General features: G+C 45.5%; 1 protein-coding gene across 1 annotated transcript in view; it reads left to right on the plus strand.

Annotated features, from left to right (window-relative positions):
* Positions 1-287: 287 nt before the first annotated feature.
* The window catches only part of robo3 (roundabout, axon guidance receptor, homolog 3), a gene marked incomplete at its 5' end in the record, with an annotated part of 291,513 nt that continues 269,718 nt past the window's right edge, over positions 288-22,082 (plus strand). Inside the window, one exon of the mRNA XM_083638663.1 lies at positions 288-444. Coding sequence (XP_083494789.1) covers positions 288-444 — 157 coding nt within the window. The remainder of the gene's footprint in view (positions 445-22,082) is intronic.

Here is a 22,082-nt window from a genome sequence, read left to right on the forward strand (position 1 = left end):
ATCAATTAAGCCTGCTTTTATATATTTTTACTTTTTCAGCAAGGTTGACATCATTTTTCCTCATTTTCAAAAACTCTCCACGTTTTGATGACATGTGTTTGAATGCTACTTGGGACGAAGAAGACGTCTATTAAAACACACTGCTCACTTAACTCGGCCACCAAGTGAGGAGGAAAAGCAGTGAACAGACTCCCACTTTTCAAAGGACAGAGAGGAGAGAGAGAGAGAGAGAGGGGAGAGTGATAGAGACACATAGAGGGTGTGCAGGTTCCCTCTGTGCGGCAAAGATGCTGCGCTATCTGATCAAGACCCTGCTGCAGATGAACCTGTTCACCGACACCATCCGCCACCCGTCCAACGACACCGACCTCTTCTTCAACGACTCGCTGTCCTCCTTCAACAGCTCCCTGCTGGACTGGGGCAACCTCACCGGCGGCTTCAATGGTAAGCAGCAGCACGCCGGTCGCTCCTCCGGCATCCTCTCCCCCCCTTCACTTCCCTTCCCTTCACTCCTTTGCTTTCCGTCCAAATGTCTTTCTTTGATGGACCGTTGCACGAGGACACGTGTGCCTGCCTTTTCTTGAAAAAGCACTGAAACACTTGCCAGACGGGGAGTCTTTTGTGATGGTAATGTGGGACCGGGCCGGGGACATGTGGGAGTTGAAAGGGAGAGTGTTGGAAGTTGTCAGGAGAGTGGTTGTCTCTGGTGACGTGACTGCTGATGAATGGCTGCTTGACATCAGATGGGATGGCTTACGGTGGCGAGGTGTCTTGTTCTAAATTGTTCAGATCTGATCAATCATAATGATAAAAGCATGTGTGGTGAAAGTCCAAGAACTCATCAACAGGGCTATGAATTGTACGGTATCGCTGGTAAGAACTCTGTAATAGATGATGCTCCACTGTTTTTAGAAAGACCAAAGTCTCTTGAATTGCCATTTAAAGGAAGAGTTCACCCCCCAAAAAATACTCAATAGAAAACCAGTCACCCTTGACTTCAATTGTACTATACTGAAGTAAATGGTGGCTGGTTTTCTCTTGAGTTGTGCTGGCAAACTCCCTGTGTGTTATATGGTCAAACTTCACCTGTGTTTCAGCTGGCATGAGGGTGAGTAGTAGATGATGACATGTTTGGGTGAACTGTCCCTTTAAGAGAGCTGAATAATGATCTTTGAAGTGGAAATGGATTCAGTGGAATCACTTTTGAATGGGCAGAAGGTGACCTGTCACTTCTTCATCAGCATATTGTGTCCATGAGACACCTACCTGCTTATGTACTGTAAGTCCCTCTGGGTAGGAGTCTCATCTAAATGCCCCCACCCCTCCCCTAAAGAAAAGGCAGGAAATTAAAGTGGTTGGTCCCAGCACGTTTGGATGAAAATGCAGTCAGAATGTTTGGCTGGTCGAGGGTGAAACGTGACAGAGAGACAATAACGTCTGTCTCGGCTTGCAGCTTTGAGCGGCCCTCTGCTCACTCTATTAAATGAAGCTGTCTGCTGTCGTATGGGACGGACCCGTGCTGTCGCATGTCCTTAACTTCTGCCTCTGGCCTGTTCTCCGCTTCTCCCCGTCAGCTGCATCATCGCTCAATCTCTGCCTTTGAGGAGTGGCCTCTGCTGGCTGGAGGTGCATTCCAGAGACTCTGTGGTTTTGGGATGTGGAGGTGAATGTAGATGTTTAGTGCCTGTGTCTGCGCAGGCTTATTAACATGGTGTAATGGGATGGCCCTGCTGTGCTGCGTGCTGATGGCAGGACTATATAGAGTGAATGTATTTAAACAAGTGTGTGTGTGTGTGTGTGTGTGTGTGTGTGTGTGTGTGTGTGTGTGTGTGTGTGTGTGTGTGTGTGTGTGTGTGTGCGTGTGCGTGTGTGTGTATGCATGCGTATAGGGTGGAGTTAAGTCAACGGATCACCTTGATGCCTTCTCTAATGAGCACCCTAGCTTTGTCTGCATGTCAGTGCATACCAATGAAAGCTGTGTTGGGCCATGTGCAGACAGGCAGGCGGGCACGCACGCACACACACACACACACACATGTACACACACGTACACACACACACACACACACACAGACACACACACACACACCATGGGCAGGTGTATGTAATATATTCAGTATAATGCTGGGTGGTTTAGAATTGTCATAATCTGAAGGAGACCAGGGAGAAATGGGAACACTGCTGGAAATTGATGATTAATGTCCTAGCATCCTTTCTTTCTTTCTTTCTTTCTTTCTTTCTTTCTTTCTTTCTTTCTTTCTTTCTTTCTTTCTTTCTTTCTGATTCTTTCTTTCTTTCTTTCTTTCTTTCTTTCTTTCTTTCTTTCTTTCTTTCTTTCTTTCTTTCTTTCCATCTTCCTTCCTTCCTTCCTTCCTTCCTTCCACATTTCTGACAGTCTGACTAATGGCGGTTTTTCAATTCCAAGCCAGTTCCTCAAATATCCAGCTGCTTCCCAGCTTGTCTCCATAGAAGCTTATCACAGTAGTTGCTGCTGGCTGTATCAATACTGCTGAGTTCATGCTTCCCTGTCATTCCCTTCGCTCTCTCTCTTTTCATCCCCCTCTCATCCCCGTGAAGCCCTAATGGAGTGTAGATTGAGCGCGCTGTTCTCTCCCAAAATCTATAGGAGCCCGATGAGAAAGTGAGTAAGAGGAGGAACAATGAATCTATTGAGAAGAATCCATCTGGGTGTTATTTATCTCGTCCGCTCCGATGCTGACTGATAAGACAGGCTGTTAAGACACATGTGCCTCTCAGTCACTCCACTTCATATTGCCTGCGATCTGTCTTTTCCCAGAGTTTCCTCCCCGCCGCCGGTGCCTGACTGTACTAATCAATGATCAAGGACCGCCGGTGCCTGGCTGTACTGTGCCTGTAATGATCAAGGTGATGAGACAAAGTAGAGCACTGAGATTCCTTAAACCACCTTTTCCGTTTTTAAAGCGGTCTGGCAGATATAGATCGAGACTCGTGGAGACACCGAAAGGCAAAAGCTGCTATCTAAATTTCCACACGGCACACAAATCAATATCGTTTATTGAAAAAAACAAAGAAAAGGTCTGTTGCATTACTCATAAGCAAGTAGTAAGTAAGCAGAGTCTTTTCCGCAAAGGGCTCCATTGTTATCATTGTCTTGATCGCCGTTTGGCATTTTTTTCCATGATAGAGACGTATTCCGCTATCCATTATGTGCTGATTCATCAGTCAGGGGGGTAGTGGTTGGGGTTAGGGGTAGGAGTAGGGGGGAGTTGCAAACCGTGCGTATCCAGGCGAGAAGCTCAATAGCAGGGCCAGTGGGCGGACAGCTTGCGTGGACCGACCTGGTGCTCAGAGGGAGGCTCAATGTGAAAATCAATGTGGCCCAATAACCAATCTGGGAAATAATGGCCAATTCACTCAAAACACACAGTGCTGCGATGGACTGCCGGGGACTGCTGCAAGTTTATCCATTAGTTCTGTCAATAGTTCCTGCTCTCTCTTCCTTATCTCTCTCTTTGTGTTTTCTCTGTTGGCACCGTTGTCTGAATCAGTCCAGCTTCTTTAGGCATTTTGATGAGAGCAGATACCAGAAACACCTTCCTGCAGAGGGTTGATGATGTTGGCTTGTGACCCTATTTTGAGGTCACAAAAATCTAGGGACCCGAGACATTCAAATTCCGCTACACCATCGATAATATCATCAGTGACATCGTCAGTGATGTCACATAGTATGCCGCAGAATTCTGGGGCCGGTTGCACAAAGCACCTTAACTCATTGAGTGGCAGCCACTTTTGGAGAACGGACGCTCCCAGTGCCAGAGTTTTCAGAGCGTTTTAAGTGATTTCTCGAGGCCCACAGAATATTGTGTGATATTACTATGTAAACACCGAACACGCACAAAGAACGAGCTGGCTCTATTGTATCATCAGCAAAAAAAAGTTTATTGATACCATTTTCCGTTCTTTAGTTATGAGCCGGAGAAGATAGGTCGTTTTGAGCAAATACAGGCGTTTCAAATTATTAGCTGAGATATTCCGCCTTTTGTGAAATGAAGCATTTCAAGCACATTCACTGAATCTGAAGATAATATTTTCTGATGTAGTGACGTGGTGTAGTTGTGTGGTGCCCTGCATGCCCCACCCCCCTCTCCCCCCCCCCCTCAGCTGCAAACTCCTCCCCACACTAACACACAGCCAACACGCACCCACTCTATTTTCGGAGCGCTCCGTTTTTGTTCCCAGCGCGATACGGAAAAGCCAAACCGGACTGCTGAGAATGGTTTGGCCCTTCGGCGTCGGGTGCTGCCTTTCTGGCGGCTAATCGTGTGGATAAACTATGCAGACAGACAGACAGAGGCAGAGGGGGGGCTCAGTTGTGGGAGCGGATTGACTGCTGTTCACAGCCAACGTCAGCTGCAGACAGAGCAATCTATATGGCTCTGGCTGCAGCATGCATCGGTTTCTCTTTGATCACGGCTTTTTCCAGCTGTTTTCCGGACCTTTCTCTAATCTGGAGAGCACTGTCGCCACCTAATGAGTCCGTAAAATAGGTTATACACCTTTAATAGCTCCCATATTTGTACAGGAGATGCCTGAGGCTTTGATCCATGTCCCACCGTCAAAAAACGCATTTGACGTCGATCGACGTCCTTGGCACTCTACGTCACTATTTACTTTGACGTCGATCGACGTCCTTGGCACTCAATTAGTTAAGTTAAGATTTTCCTTAGAGTCCGAGTTAAGGCGTCCATAACATAGAATCTGCTGCATAAAACACCCTAACATCTTGTGCTTATGTTTTCCTTAAAATGTTTAACCTTAAGGAGAAGATTTAAGGGTGTTTTGTGCAACCAATCTTATTTTATGGACACCTTAAATCGAACCTATAAGGGAAATCTTAACTTAAGGTGCTTTGTGCAACTGGCCCTGGCTTTATTCTCAGATTTAAAGTTAAAATATAAAAGATTTTCACCAAAAAAAGAGAGTCACTCACAATGTTGATTGAGGCTATGGTCCATTGATGGAAGCCTTTGCAGTATATAGTGACATTATGTGATATTAGTGATGTCACATATTGCAACACTGTTTGGATCTCACCTGCAATTACCGCCCATCGCCATAGGTGTCAGCCAAGAGAACAAAACTGAAATCTTAGAGATTATCACTTTAAACTCAAAACAAAACGATAACAAAAACGTTTAAAAAAAAAATCGCAAGCGACCCTAATCATATTCGGTAGTATTAAATTGTGTGTGGTGTAAAAAAAGAAAAGAAGAAAAACTTTATTTATCGTTAATTTATTTTTTATTTTTATTTTTATTTCAGGTGACCCTATTTGAATTCCAGGTGACCCCACTTAGGGTCGTGACCCTAACGTTGTGAACCACTGTAATAGGCCTTTCCTTCCCACCTACACTTCCTAACCTCAAACACTCATTTGTGCTTTGGATCCAGCTCCTGACTATGAAAATACATTAACAGACTGCAGAAGCTGTGCTGGGGTCAATAGGTGTTAAGATGCTCTTCAGGGAACAGGTGCATTTGCCTTAAAAAACGCTTTGGAGAAGATGTTTGTGAATCAATATCCAGAATATTCATAAAAGACCATGGGACTCAAGCCAGAAATTGGAATAAAGATGTAAAAATCTCCAGAAGACTAAATTCAATAAACCTTCATCATGTCAAGTATTTCATTATTATCCTTTAAAAGGAAATTCAGGTGCAAGCAGCTTTCACATTAAAATGCAGTCGTAAAATACAGAAATTACACAAAGAGAGAGAAAATCAAAGAGTAAAAGTACTAAAAACTCTTAATATCATGAACCAAAGAACATCGATAGGTCTTCACTAGGCATTGCTCATTTTATTTCTATTACTTTATGATTGTATCCCTCGCTACCTCCATTATTTCACCATGTACTGCAGTGTGTGTGTGTGTGTGTGTGTGTGTGTGTGTGTGTACGGATCCTAATGTCTGTGTTGCTAATGTGGCTATTTGTCCCTTCATCGGGGGTCAAGTAGGCTCCCCTTTGCTCTTTGACTAATAAATCTGGCTGGGAGTCATTAATGCTGTGTGTGTCTGTGTGTGTGAGAGAGAGTGTGTGTGTGTGTGTGTGTGTGTGTGTGTGTGTGTGTGTGTGTGTGTGTGTGTGTGTGTGTGTGTGTGTGTGCGCGCGCGAGTGTGTGTGTGTGTGTGTGTGTGTGCACACGCGAGCATGTGCATTTCTACACTAATTATCTCCAAACATTTCAATATGCAAATCTGGCAAAAGTCTAATCCCCCCTTGATGCCCATGGCAGATTTGATCCGTGCCAAAGTGAACCTGCCTGCAGAATCTTTATCAGTGCAAATCAATGTTTCGTACAACCAAGCCCGTTGGTTTCGCACTCTGCTGGAGACACAACGAGTGAAGGAGAAATGCCACTTGGAACTACAGAGTGAAGGGAATCAGCGTGGCACGCCGATACCCAGGAGGAGCTTTGAGAGGAGGGCCGGTTGTTCCTGTGGTGTCTGCTTCTAACAACACTGTCAGTCTGGAGGGGGCGTGTCCTGTGGTGTCTGCTTCTAACAACACTGTCAGTCTGGAGGGGGCGTGTCCTGTGGTGTCTGCTTCTAACAACACTGTCAGTCTGGAGGGGGCGTGAACCTGTGGTGTCTGCTTCTAACAACACTGTCAGTCTGGAGGGGGCGTGTCCTGTGGTGTCTGCTTCTAACAACACTGTCAGTCTGGAGGGGGCGTGTCATGTGGTGTCTGCTTCTAACAACACTGTCAGTCTGGAGGGGGCGTGTCCTGTGGTGTCTGCTTCTAACAACACTGTCAGTCTGGAGGGGGCGTGTCCTGTGGTGTCTGCCTCTAACAACACTGTCAGTCTGGAGGGGGCGTGTCCTGTGGTGCTTCTAACAACACTGTCAGTCTGGAGGGGGCGTGTCCTGTGGTGTCTGCTTCTAACAACACTGTCAGTCTGGAGGGGGCGTGTCCTGTGGTGTCTGCTTCTAACAACACTGTCAGTCTGGAGGGGGCGTGAATCCAGCAGTGGTGGATGAAGTACCTGAAAGCCACACTTGAGTAAAAGTACAGATATGTACTTCACAGCACCTAAATCTGTGGTGAAGCCTGACACCTAATGGTGAAAAGTAGCATACTCAACTGACCTTCTGCTATTGGCTGGTCTGTGTCGTGTGCCCTGTGATGTCACCCTCTGTGTACAAGAGGTGGTGACATTACCTATTATTGGAAGTAAACGTACACATAAATGCTGTCAATAAAAATGTAAACAAAAGACATGCCTGGACATGAGTGGCAAACAATGATAATTAACGTCTTGCAAGCAGGAGCACTGCTTGCTTGCAGGCTACCAAATTTTTTCCGATTTAATTTTGTAGTAACGAGTAACAAAGATAGCCTACTTAGGGGGAAATGCCTTGGAATAAAAGCGAAAGTTGACAGAAATATAAATACTCAAGTAAAGTACAGATACTCTCCAAAATACTTACTGTAACAAAGTATTATTACTTCATTACATTACACCACTCGAATCCAGCCAGCACCTGCAGGTGGCTCTGGACCTACTACAGGTAGAGGTAAAGAAGGAGGAGAAGAAGGACAGGAAGTGAAGGTGAAGAGAGAGAAAGATACAAAGACTTTAACCATAGTCCACGCTGCTTCCCCTGCTAGCACACGCTCTATTCCTCATTTATTCAGTGGGAATCGCTGGCTGGTTGGAATGCATTATTAATAGATTTCTAGGGAGTATTTGGGATCAGACATCTTTATTCATAGCGCGAGCCAAAGCACTGGGAACCACCAGTTGTCTCCCTTCAGTCTCGCCACCGCCAAAAGTCGACCATTAGCCAACCGAAGCTGTGGGTTTTCTTTGTCCAGTAACACACATGGCAGACAAAACGGTACACAAATGCACAGAAACGCACGCCGATACACTGTCACCACACACACACACACACACACACACACACACAAACACACACACACACACACACACACACACACACACACACACAGCTTCACTTCTCCTCCCCGTACGTCCTGCATGTCAAAAGCTACCTCCAGCTCCACACACACACACAGGCGCGGACTGCATAATCGGGCACGTCGGGCAAATGCCCGGTGGCCTGGCCTGAAAAAAAAAAAAAAAAAAAAAAAAAAAATTGGTGCCCGCAGTCAGGCCACTCACTGAACAGCAGGCCAGGCGCCGCCTACTGGTTTACTAGTGGTTTTATTACTTTATTCAGGGTTAAAGTGGGTGCATCTCATTGTAAAATTGGACTCGGCCCAAATTGGGCTTCAAACGGCCCAAATCTGGCTTCAAACGGGCCAAATTGGGCTTCAAACGGCCCAAATCATGCTTCAAACGACCCAAATTGGGCTTCAAACGGCCCAAATTGGGCTTCAAATGGCCCAAATTGGGCTTCAAACGGCCCAAATTTTTCGCTGGCGCCCTTCGGACGCCGACACGTGCGTCGGCCCGTATCGGCCTGGCCTGCTTGGTATCTAATGCCCGGCCTGAATTCTTTTCCCAGTCCGCCCCTGCACACACACACAGCTTCACCTCTCCTCCCCGTACGTCCTGCATGTCAAAAGCTACCTCCCGCTCCACACACACACACAGCTTCACCTCTCCTCCCCGTACGTCCTGCATGTCAAAAGCTACCTCCCGCTCCACACACACACACAGCTTCACCTCTCCTCCCCGTACGTCCTGCATGTCAAAAGCTACCTCCAGCTCCACACACACACACAGCTTCACCTCTCCTCCCCGTACGTCCTGCATGTCAAAAGCTACCTCCAGCTCCACACACACACACAGCTTCACCTCTCCTCCCCATACGTCCTGCATGTCAAAAGCTACCTCCAGCTCCAGCGTGACGCCGTCGATCATTAAATGTGACCTTTCTCAGGCTGCGGGCGCTCGCGGTGCGGATGCGGCTGCACTTTGTAGTGTAGCTAGAAAGAGAATGCGTGATGATGACCCAGGGAGGAGGACCCAGTGGGGTCTGGCCCAGACAAAACTATAGTGGAAGCGCAGGAGGCGGAGCCATTTGATCCCCCCCCCACCCCCACGCCGTGGCATTCAGCCAAGAGAGAGGCATTATTCTGCCATTATTCTGGCACAGGAGGGTCACGACTTTTCACCCACACGCCTGCTGCCAATGGTCCCCGTGAAGCTCATGGGGCTCCTTTTTGTGACACCCTCCACCTCAATGTGACTGTATTTTTGCATTGCAGATGATCAGATGCATTATGAATCAATGGCCTGGTTCAGTGAGCAGTCGATGGCACTGATCGATTCTTTGGGACGTATACGCTTGCAGAGACAGCGCTGCACTCGATGTACAGTCCAGGCGTTCTGAGAGCGGATCCGTTCAGCTGAAGCCGCTGCTGACTTGCTGAAACAAAGGAGAACAGCAAGCTTTTGCTTTGTTGATGAGGACAGTGAACCCAGTCACCAGAATAAAACTTTGGCATTTGACCTGTCCAGGGATAGCTACAAATCTCAATGCAAATTTGAAACAAAACGACGGTCATTTAAAAACCTCACCACCTTTCCACCATTAAACGCAAAAAAAAAAAAAAAAAAAACTTTAACAACTTTGTTTATGTTTACAGTAGGGTTATGGTTTGGGTTAGGCTTTAATAACAAAAAACATTAAAGGTCCTATCCGTAAGTTTGGCCTGAACTACATAAACTATGAGCATGACATGGTCCAGAATATTCAAACAGGTAATTGGTCGACTGCCAAATTTGAAGTTTAATTACATTTATACATTTACAGCTTCTCTCTAATGCAGCGCTTCCCAGCCTTTTCCAAATCAGGGCCCGCTTGAAAAATCTCAAAACCTTGCACTATGCTGTAGTATGCAGTGCATTCTATGCACTTTGGTGTACATTGTTTCATGTCAATTCTGTGAATAAATACATAATTTCTTCTTTTTGCCTTTTAGGGGTATTTTTTTTCACCTTCAGGTATACAGATATCGTGATGTATCCTACATGAAATTTCTTGCAATGTATCGATTATGACAGAATCGCTGTATCGTGATACCATTGCTATCGAGGGTCAAGTATCATGATAGTATCGTATCGTGAGTGACTCTGTCTACAATGTCAATGTCACAAGATCCAATTCACTCATAATAGTGTCATAAATGCAGCCTTGTTGGCACAGCTGCTGCATGAACATGCTTCAAGTTTCTTTCAGGTCATCATTGTGCAGTATTTGTGTATAAAGAGAGAGTCGCAGTAATGCCCTTGTAAAGCCAAACAACAGCAAAACATGAGTGGGTTTGTCTCACACACACACACACACACACACAAAGGCGTTTTCCCACATGCGCTTTGTACCGCTAAATGACCGGAACGTGGTCTAATGCCTGCATGTGTGAAAGTTGTTGTTCCGATATAAGCGCGACCCCGTCATCGCGGACATTTCACCAGTTTCGAGCCAGTCAGAAGAGCGGTATGCGCGATAACGGACACAAGTCTAGAACGGGTCCAGTCATTTCCCGCGACACCGGTCCTCTCATGGGCGAGGTGTACACACGTTGCTTAATGTTCCAGCGGGCATAATCTAATCATTCGCGCACATTAAAGCAAACTGGCGAAATGATCTTGTGATAATAAGAGCGGTATGTCAGCTTCATGTGTGGGCATGCTGATTTCCCCCTCTCTCCTCTCTGCTGCCTGCTCGCTCTCTGGCCACAGTCCTCCTCCTCCTTCAGTCACAGCCCGACAGAGACACAGACGAAGCAAATGCACGAAGCGAAATGTGGAAGTATTTTGCTTACGTTGCCGACAGCGAAGGCAAGCCCGGACACATCAAACGAAGCCAGTCTGTAAAAAGTGCTTCAACGCGACGCAGGTGAACGGATAAACAAGCAAACTTATTTGGAGTTTTGCCGACACGTCACTCCCCACCCGCCCCGCCCCCCAACATACAGGCAATTTCGCTGCTATATTCCCACATGCGCGAGCCCAGGTGTGAAGGGAAATGTCCGATATTGACTTACAGGTAATTTTCCGGTACGCATGTGGGAAAACGGCTATACATACATACACATACACACACACACACACACACACACACACACACACACACACATACACATACACACACACACACACATGATCACAGCTAATAGCGATGGAGTTTCTGTATTGACGGGTGCAGTCAGACCTGGTGCTCTTCACAGGAGGAGCAGCAATAGAATCCATGATGTGTAATGACACGTTCTACCTAAATAAAATTTGTTTGACTCTACTTCATCAGCATCAACATGGTGTCAAACTGGTGTCAAACTCTTCTTCACCAAATCAAAGGTGGGTGAAGGGAGTTGAGGCGGCCTGGTGACATCAGGCCGTCTGTTTCAGGAATCTTTTCTTCCAGCTGTCAATCTCTCCAGCCTTTCATCCCCTGTGCTCTACCTCCATCTCATTCTATCCTCGTCTCTCTCTCCATTATTCATCCCCATGTCCTTCACCCTGCCTCTGTCTCGCTTTCTCACACTCTCCCCGCTGCCTCGCTCTCTGCCTCCATTCAATTTCAATTCAATTCGCCTCGCTTTATTGGCATGAATGTTACATAAACAATATTGCCACATTGTTGTGTGGAGTTATAATCTCAGAAAGAAAACAAAGAAGACAAACAAAATACTATGAAGACCCTCTCAGGTTGTATGAGTGCATGTAGGCTATTTGTATGACAGCAGAGCCGGCCCGTGGCATTGGTGGTATAGGCCAGTGGTTCCCAAAGTGGGGGTCGCGGGACACTGATGGGTGGGTCGCGAGATGATTTCCAGAATGTGTGAAATTGACCTCAATAATGTGTGAAGCACAGAATGTGTGAAATACTGTTGAGGAGATCCGGTCGGGCTCAGAGGGCCCGGTGTGGACCGGATCTCGCGAGGGGATTTCTGGACTCCCCACAAATAATTTTGGAGAACCAGCCAATCTAGCTTGCATTGTCTCAGGCGTGCCCATTACGGCACGTTGGAGGTCCCGCGTATCCCATAACCCGCTGGCCACCTGGATGGTTGTGATAGTTGTGTTGGCCAGCACCTCCTGTAAAGTGTGGGGGAGAAGGTGGTGTATGCTCTGTGGCTTCTACCCAGAAGAGCGATAGGTAAGCACAACAGACATCACAACAACAGACGTCCATCTCCTGGAAGTCATCGTTTCTGGCATGGAGCTGATGTCCGCTTCGGTATCTGCTTGATCTTCATGGCATTGAACGGAACGTGACTCGAACTTGACGATCTTGTCGAGCCCGTCGATAGAGTGTCTTTGATCTTATCAAACTCCTCGATGGCGTGGCTCTGGTCAATAGAGATATTCTCGATATTCTCGTCTCGTCGTCGTCAAGTTTCTTCAAGTACTTCTTTGAATACTTTGTTTGGTATGTCCATGCTTCTTATTTTTTCTCTAACTCGTAGCGGCTGGCGAGGTTAGGCTGCCTACTGCTGCATTTCTATGGGGGAACGAAAACACTGCGGACCACCAGAAGATGGAGCGGGGCTTCTTCTGTCTTCCTGCGTGTAGTAACGCATACCTGGTGACGCGAGGTTACCTTCACCTTATCCCACCATCTGCCCCGCCCATCTTCCCTATTAACATCTGACCTGCCCATCTTCCCTATTAACATATGTCCCGCCCATCTTCCTCATTAACATCTGTCCCGCCCATCTTCTCCATTAACATATGTCCCACCCATCTTCCTCATTAACATCGGTCCCGCCCATCTTCCTCATTAACATCTGTCCTGCCCATCTTCCCCATTAACATCTGTCCTGCCCATCTTCCCTATTAACATCGGTCCCGCCCATCTTCCTCATTAACATCTGTCCTGCCCATCTTCCTCATTAACATCTGTCCTGCCCATCTTCCTCATTAACATCTGTCCTGCCCATCTTCCTCATTAACATCTGTCCTGCCCATCTTCCCCATTAACAAACCTCCTCAATCTCTTCCACAGGGGTATGAATAACATCAGCAGTCCAGCTAGGCCACCAATTACTGTCAGATCATCTGCACGTATTTCAGCCGCTATCGACTTGAGCCTCCTCACCGCTGTTTGCATCCAGCTCAATCCCTGATAAGCTCCTCCCCACTATTTCACTTTGAAGCCCCAATCTGTAGCTATACTGTGGTGGCCTCTGTTCAATCTGTAGCTATACTGTGGTGGCTTCTCTTCAATCTGTAGCTATACTGTGGTTATACTGTAGCTATACTGTGGTTATACTGTAGCTATACTGTGGTTATACTGTAGCTATACTGTGGTTATACTGTAGCTTTACTGTAGCTATACTGTGGTTATACTGTAGCTATACTGTGGTTATACTGTAGCTATACTGTAGCTATAATGTGGTTATACTGTAGCTATACTGTAGCTATACTGTAGCTATACTGTGGTTATACTGTAGCTATACTGTGGTTATACTGTAGCTATACTGTAGCTATACTGTGGTTATACTGTAGCTATACTGTGGTTATAATGTAGCTACATTGTATACTGTGGTTATATTGTGGATATACTGTAGCTATACTGTAGCTATACTGTGGTGGCCTCTGTTCAAACACAGCCTTCGCTCCACTGCCTTGGTTGACTGACAAAGTGTCACTCGTGTTCCAAGGCTGTCAAAGTTAAGTAAGTTATGAAAGTTGCAAAGAAGCATATTTTTTCTGCTTGTCCATCCATCTTTTATAAGAATCTGTGTGATTCTGCCAAAAGGTTACATATTCAAATAAATTGTGGATTTGGACACTGTAAAAATATTCATGTTAATGAGTAATTTATTCTAGTATTAAGTCAGAAATAGTTTTCCTTCAAACAAGAGGAAAACAATGTGAATGTGATGACATAATTCTATTTTCCAAGTTTTCAATGTGTAGTTTCACCAAGTGACAATAAGTTCAAGAAACATCAGTTTGTGCAAGAAAGATATTGAAACAAGTCGATTTGCAATGGAAACAAATGAGATTACCGCACCGGGAGATATTTCCATTTGTTTTAAGCAAAATCAGATTTGAACACTCAAATAACTCGCTCGGATGGATATTTCTCCGTTGCGTGCTCCACGCTCAGCCCCCTGCGTCTGAGATGATATGCAGAATTATGTACATAAGCAAATGGGAATGGAAATCAGGCAGCATCTGCGGCGATAAGGAACACTGAAGGGGACGGAGGGGAGAGAGGAGGGCAGGAGATGTCACTTTGCACGCAGGAGAGAGTTCTGCATGCTAATGGAGGCTTGGACAACTTGGCGGCGAGGATTTGGCGGAGGCAGATTGGATATAGTGATGACGATGGTTAGATTTACTCGCGAGGTGCGTTTGGGGCGGGCGGGGCAGGGATTAGTGACTTGTATTTCCGAAAAGCTTGGATCAGCGGGAGAAAATAACTCCCTGGAAGTATAATTGTCTACGAGGCTCGTTCAGTATCCAGCCTGTGTTTGTGGGAGGGAGAGTTGTAATAAGCCATGGAGTTTGCGAGAATGATAATGCCGTTTTGTTACTGTTTACAAGAGTTGTTGGAGGGAATGAAAATTAGGCCACTTTACGCTTCAGAGATGTTTGCTGTTTGTCACACATGGCACCTTTAAATCACACATGGCACCTTTAAATCACAGTGGCACCTTTAAATCACACATGGTACCTTTAAATCACACATGGCACCTTTAAATCACATGGCACCTTTAAATCACACATGGCACCTTTAAATTGCATGGCACCGTAACTAGAGATGGGCCGATACCATTTTTTTCAGACCGAGTATGAGTACGAGTACTTAATTTTGGGTACTCGCCGATACCGAGTACCGATACGAGTACTTTTTGTTTTTGTTGAGTAACCACTTATTTTACCCCCTTTTTTCCCCCAATTTCGTTTCATTGTCATGCCTTGTACTTTTAATGATACTGTAATGTTCAATTACCACAATGAAAATAATAGGGGTGCTCCGATCCGGCTAAGCCACGATCTGATCCGATTCCGATTCCTGGGGTCACGATCCGATTCCAGAATCGATTCTCGATTCCAACGATTCTCGATTCCAGAATCGAGAATCGATTCTCAATTATGTAGTTTTATATTGCAATAACACACAAAGGTAAATAGCCTATAAGACAAAAAATGACAAATGTATTAATGCTGAACTTCAAATTCAACTTCTGTATTACAGTCAGGGCCTAAATTCATTTTGCAAACTAGGAGGGAATTCCCCCCTTATGTTCTTCCGACAAGATGGATTTATAGGCTGGGGGGGATCTGTAGACTTTTGGGGGGAATACATTAACCAGAGTTCTTAAGTGCAAGAGGTGGTGGCACCGTGGCAGTACAGTACACAAATGACATGAACATTTAGACACTTATTCAGCCGGTATCTTGCATGTTGCGTTCAGGTGCACAGTAAAAAAAAAAAAAAAAAAAAAAAAAAAAAAAAATTACCGATACCGATACGAGTACTTGAGTACGGTATCGGAGCCAAGTACCGATACCAGTATCGGTATCGGCCCATCTCTAACCGTAACCTCGGCGTTACATTTCTGATTTTTTGCTGTTCATCTGTCATTTATGTGATTAATTAGGTAGTTAATTCTGAACAATACTGTTCATGCTACATACCAAATTAACCGGCTGAATCTTGCGCATCGAACCATGTCTTCCTTTTTCAGATCAGATCAACACAGCAGAGGTTATAGCTGTCTTTGTACAAAGACAAAGACAACATTTCAGATTATTTGGCTTTTTCAAATGGCTTTTTATAATGGCTTTTTGGAAATCCGCTTAGGTATCTCCCTACAAAAACCACTGCCAAATACTCATGTTTTGGTATTTTTTCATCTTCTTTGAGTTGGGATGTGGTAAGGCCTGTGGCTATGTCTCCATTGGGTTTCTAGCCATAAATACAACAACCACAGTAACTGTTTACACTCTAAAAGTGTTTTTTATTCTAGGCGAGAATCAACCACTGTGTTTGAGCTGGTGTTACTCAGGGTCAGTAACACATAGAGTCATTCTGACACTTGGAACAGAAACTTCAAAGTCTTACCTTTCAGAAAAGGTCAGGCAGTTGTCTGTAACCCTAGCGGTTCAGCCACATTAAGCATTTTAGTTTGGGTATGTCGTTTTCACCATTTTCTTCAGAAATAGGTGGCTTTAGAAGAGGTTAAATCACAGTGGCACCTTTAAATCACACATGGCACCTTTAAATCACACATGGCACCTTTAAATCACACATGGCACCTTTAAATGGCACCTTTAAATCACAGTGGCACCTTTAAATCACACATGGCACCTTTAAATCACACATGGCACCTTTAAATGGCACCTTTAAATCACAGTGGCACCTTTAAATCACACATGGCACCTTTAAATCACACATGGCACCTTTAAATCACAGTGGCACCTTTAAATCACACATGGCACCTTTAAATCACACATGGCACCTTTAAATGGCACCTTTAAATCACAGTGGCACCTTTAAATCACACGTGGCACCTTTAAATCACAGTGGCACCTTTAAATCACGCATGCCACCTTTAAATCACACATGGCACCTTTAAATGGCACCTTTAAATCACAGTGGCACCTTTAAATCACACATGGCACCTTTAAATCACACATCACTTGCCCCTCAAAGTGCAAACAACGATTTAGCTTCTCAATCAATGCCTCCACACATTATCCACAATGACTATTCCAAACAACATGCTGTTCACTATATTAAGGAGTCTGGCTGCATCGTTCATCTGGGAATCAACATACAAGGCATAGGTCAATGAAAATGACGGCTAAGTGTGCTGATGACTAAGGGGTCAGCAGGAAAGGTCATGACCCTTAACCCCCCTTAAGACCCCTTACTCACCCGCACAACATCTTAACTGAGGTAGCTGCCTCGCTCGATTGAGTCAGTCCACACGCACACGTGTCACACACACATGCGCACACGCACACACACACACGTGGGCAGATATGCGCACACACACACACACACACACACACACACACACACACACACACACACACACACACACACACACACACACACACACACGGTGTGATGACACAATCCTTTTGTTCATGGCATCTGCCTCCTGCCATTGTTGTTCCAATTAGTGCTATTGGTAATAAATGGGCATTACCCAGTCATCTACACCTTGGAACAGTACAGAGTCAAATACCTCATTGGAAAAGGATTCTAGCTAAATTACAGCACCCCCCATTCAAAAGAATTGACTGGTTTAATTTCCATATGTAATATAAGTATCAAAGGCAGAAGATTGGTTGGTTGAAGTCAGAAGTTGTACCATTATTATAGAGTGTAGAGTAGACAATACTGTAACAAATTGTGTATCCATACAGTAGGCTTTTTCAGCATCTGCATATGTTTGACACAACATATTGAAGGGTGTCTGCTGTGAAATGTAAAGTATTGAGTTCCTTACAATTCAAATTCTCAAGTTAAGCACAGCAGGGACGCCGCCCCCCCTGACATCAGACTCTGAGTCCGTTTTTCAATCCCGCCTCACAGACCCATCTCTTCTCCTCCGCCTTCTCTTGAGTCCCCCCCACCTTTCCCTGTGTGTCTGTGTCATGTTTGTCCATTGTCTGTTGCACTATCGTCATCGCCTTAGTGTTTAGTGTAAAGCGTCGTTGAGTCCTTGAAAATCGCTATATAAGTCCCATGTATTATTGTTATTATAATTGTTGGTTGGCTACAAGTCAATGTCAATGTCAATATACCAATGCAGGCAATATCACATATGCCATCATTGTAAGCAAGACAAATCTCTCTCTCTGTTTATCACTCAACACAAACACACCCGCACACGCGCACACACACACACACACACACACACACACACACACACACACACACACACACACACACGCACACACACACACACACACACACACTGAAATCGCCTACATATAGCCGTCGCCACAATCCATTTCCATTTCACATCGCAATCCCATTGCCAATTATATTGTGAAAGAAACATGACAACCCTGCAGTGTCAACACAATTGGTCATGCATGCCTATGAATACTAACAGATAGAAACAGACTTGGAACAGCACACAGCACACAGCACGGTGGCTTTGTGTCATGCAATCTAGCGTAAAGCAATGTGTGCACACTTGTAATGCTCTCTGCATATCTGTTGTGGGTAAACATGCATAGACTTTTGAGGAGTAGGACTTGGTTGAGTTGCACATAATACATACATACAATACAAATGTTCAAGAAAGCCACAGATAATGGTTTACTTTTTTCGCACGGTGCTGCCTGGCAGCAGGGGTGAGTAGGGGGAGTGGCTGGGGGGATGTGGGGGTGGGTTAGGGTTGGGGGTACTAGGAACCTTTTCCATGTTGAAAATAGTCTCAACGTCAGACCCATGAGAGTTCTTACGCTGATACACTACGTTACTGCATGCTGTCGAGCTCTCTCTGGGTCTGGGACACTTTCCCTCAGAGGGCTGGTTATGGGAGGGAACCGTTCACTTGGCCAGTCATATGCCAGTCCTCTCCAATCAGTAACGACTTTGCGATCAGACAACACGGGAGGCGCAGCCCATTTTTTTAACCGCTCTCTCATTCGGTGCTACGACCTGTCACTCATTCAATTTCAACCCGCCTTCAAAACCAGCAGTGGCTGTTAACTGGCACAGACTCACTTATGTAGTATGCGGAGCGCAGCGATTCAACGTAATATTTGAGTCTGGGGAGAGACTATGTTGAAAGCGATTAGCCTTGTTGTTGAGGTACCCCCAAAACATTAATTGTAAAGTGCCATGGCCACACCACTTCACCATGCACACTTCCAAGGTGTTTGCACTTGTTTTATTTATATATATATATATATATATATATACACACACTGTATATATATATATATATATATTTTTTTTTTAAAGCTAGCTTAGGCTAGTGACTGTTGTGAATAGTGCAGCTGACAACTAGGGAAAGACCTAGTGACAGCATGGAAAGACAGCTGACAGTAGGGATTAGACCCCATTGGGGCTGCAATGGGTTAGCTGCTCATTGTGGCAGTAGCCAAGGCCAATAGGCCATTGGTTACACCCAAACTTGCTACGAAACAGAATTATGAAAAAACACCCCTAGAGTCTGCGAGAGCGGGGGCGGAAGATGACTCACCTATGGTTGACACGGTTATTGACTCTGGAACGGACTTGACTATGAGTAGGGAAAACATGTCAGTGGAAGCCACTAGTTCAGATGTAGATGGAAAGAAGCGTCAGGTTTGCTTGTGTGGCTGGCAGAAGGTAACAACTTTGAGGGGCCTTAGAATCCATCAAGGCAGGAAGAGGTGCTTGGTAGAGGGAACACACCGCATTGATAATTATTTCTTAAGAAGTTTATCAAGTCAGTCGGGTGAAGTCCAGCGACAGGAAGTAACCCACAGCTCGCAGGACATCAGCACCCCTGATGTTGAGGCAGGTCCTAGCACCGAGGAAAGCAGAGAGGCCAGCCAGCCAAAAAGGGAGAAGATTAGCGGTCAGAAGCCTAGAGTTAAGTGGCCAGGTGCAGCGGAAAGTAGGAAGTGGGAAGATATCAATAGTGATTTGGTTAGGATGTTAGAGAAGCTTAAAGGAACTGCTGAGAGTAAGTTGGAGAAAATGGGAGATTGTATTTATGATTATGGTAAGGAAAGGTTTGGCGTCTTTGAGAAAAGGAAGAAACTAGAGGGTGAGGTAGTTAAATCTAGGCGCCAACAAGAGATAGATAGACTTATCCAGGAGAGAAGACAGCTTAAGAGGCAGTGGAGGAAAGCTACAGAGGTTGAGAAGGAAGGCATTGATTGCTTGCAGTCAGATGTGAGGGAGCGGTTGGCAGTTTTAAGAAGAGCAGAGAGCATTAGGAAAAATAGGAAAAAGAAAGAGAGAGCTAGAATAGCATTCTATAAGGATCCATTTAGATTTGTGAAGTCATTGTTTAGTAAGGAAAAGAATGGTAGCCTTATGGTACCTAAGCAGAAGCTTGAGGAATATTTGGAGGAGGTTCACAAAGATAGGGAAAGGTTTAGAGAGATGACAGTCCCAGCTGATATTCCACCTATCGCTGAAATAGAGAGCCAGTGTGATGATAGCCCACCAAGGTGGAAAGAAGTTCAAGAAGTAGTGAGACGTGCAAGGGCCTCTTCAGCCCCGGGTCCTAATGGAGTCCCCTACCGGCTGTATAAGAGTGCTCCAGATGTGTTGCAGTTTCTATGGAAGCTGATGAAGGTAGTCTGGAAGAAGCAGGTTATTCCTAATGCCAGGATCAGACTACACCGTTGCCAAATTCGTGGCATGTCTTGGTCGGGAGACTGGCCACACTACAAGTGTATTCTCGCTTAACACCGACAGAGCATCGTATGCCCCCGTCATCACGTCGTCTGCTGTCGTCAGCGAGTTCACAGGTCGTCGGGGAGGCGGACCTGTGAACGAAATCTCCCAGCATGCATTGAGGCCAATACATTGACAAGAAATAGCAACCAAATCAGCCTAAATAGGCTAAAGTGGTAAATAGAAATAATGTTTATGTTAGCACAACATGGAATTGTAGAACATTTCAATATTGGACAAAATAAAACATTGAAATCAAAACACAACCCTATGTGAAACATGTATCCAGGTGCTATATATATCCCTCGCAGAATTAACGTTATTTGGATGAGTGACACTGATGCACTGTGATGTCCGCTCCAGCCTCCAATACTTCATGTGCACGCCCACTATTTTCTTGCCAGCTGCTGCAAGAGAGAAGGAAGAGAAACGAGCATGCAGCCGACTCTGCTGAGCTCATGTTATTTGTAGTGAGCAATGCCCATTGCCCAGGCGCTTAAACGCAAATTAAAACACCCTGGCCTTTTTATCTCTTTTATTCTTTTGAGCGGAGCGGAGCGGGCGAAATCTGTATCGAGCGGGGAGGCGTTATTTCGAATCGCACATAGGTTACGCAAAAACCACCTGTGCCCGCCTACGCAGCAGTCAAGCGCCGGGATTGGCCAGGAGCAAGTCTTTTCTCTTCTTTTGACAGCTGGAATCTCCCACACCACAAATCGATTTCATCAACCAACTGAATTGCGGACATTGAAATTAATTATTAGTGTATTAACGCCAATGAAAACGTAACACAAGCTTTTAACACACAATCGATTTTTAAACATTTATTTCAAAACATATTGTAAAATTCAGGCCTTGTCAGCGAAGTGACATGTTGTTTAACCTGCAAATGAAAACTATAAGCGGGGAGCGGTCTCCCCAGGACCTGATACCTGTCTTCCGGGGTGTCACACTAGGCGAAACCATGTCCAAAAGACTGACATGCCAGTCTTTTCGTCAGGGCGTCGTGAGGCGTCCTAGACGTCCCGACTGGTCCCGACGCTGCTCTTTGATTATGTCACACTACAAGAGGTGAAGACGGCCGATCGTCGTCCCCGACGGTCATATTCGGGCCCGACGCTGAAAATCTGTCGCGCACGACCAAATCGGTCTAATATCGGGCTGAATTCGTGTAGTCTGAACCAGGCATAAGGCGTGGCGTAGAGCAGGGGGAATCTTCATTCCTAAAGAAAGGGACTCGTTAAGGGGCGTTCACACCGATATATTTATTTTTCGCTCTGTCGCTCAAGTCAACCCTTTGGAATCGCTCTGTCGCTCTGTTTAAATCGCTCATCAACAGGCACACGAAATGATGGACATGTGGGGGATATAACGTTACGCAATGTCATGCTGTTTGTCCACTACGAGCCACCGTCATTGTTTACAAGCTAAGCCTATCAGCGTGCTCCTAATGCGAGCTGCATACCGGTAGTACAGACTTCACTTCATGTCAGCTGTCAGGCTGTCAATGTGGTTTGTTGCCACACAATAAACCAGCGGTTTGTTCCAAGCCAGTGTGATCCTTGACTCACTCTCACACGGCAGCCAATCAGCATTGAACAGCGAGCGACTGATGCCAGCGTATTTTCGCTCGAGTTGGGATATTTCATCTCGAGCGACGAGCGTATTTTCTCCCTGTCGCTCTGTCTCTGCCGCTCGGACGCCCAGCGATTATTCTCCCAGGCGAATATACGCTCAATCG

This window comes from Poromitra crassiceps (genome assembly GCF_964638095.1).
Source record: "Poromitra crassiceps genome assembly, chromosome: 1".
NCBI classification, from domain to species: domain Eukaryota; kingdom Metazoa; phylum Chordata; class Actinopteri; order Beryciformes; family Melamphaidae; genus Poromitra; species Poromitra crassiceps.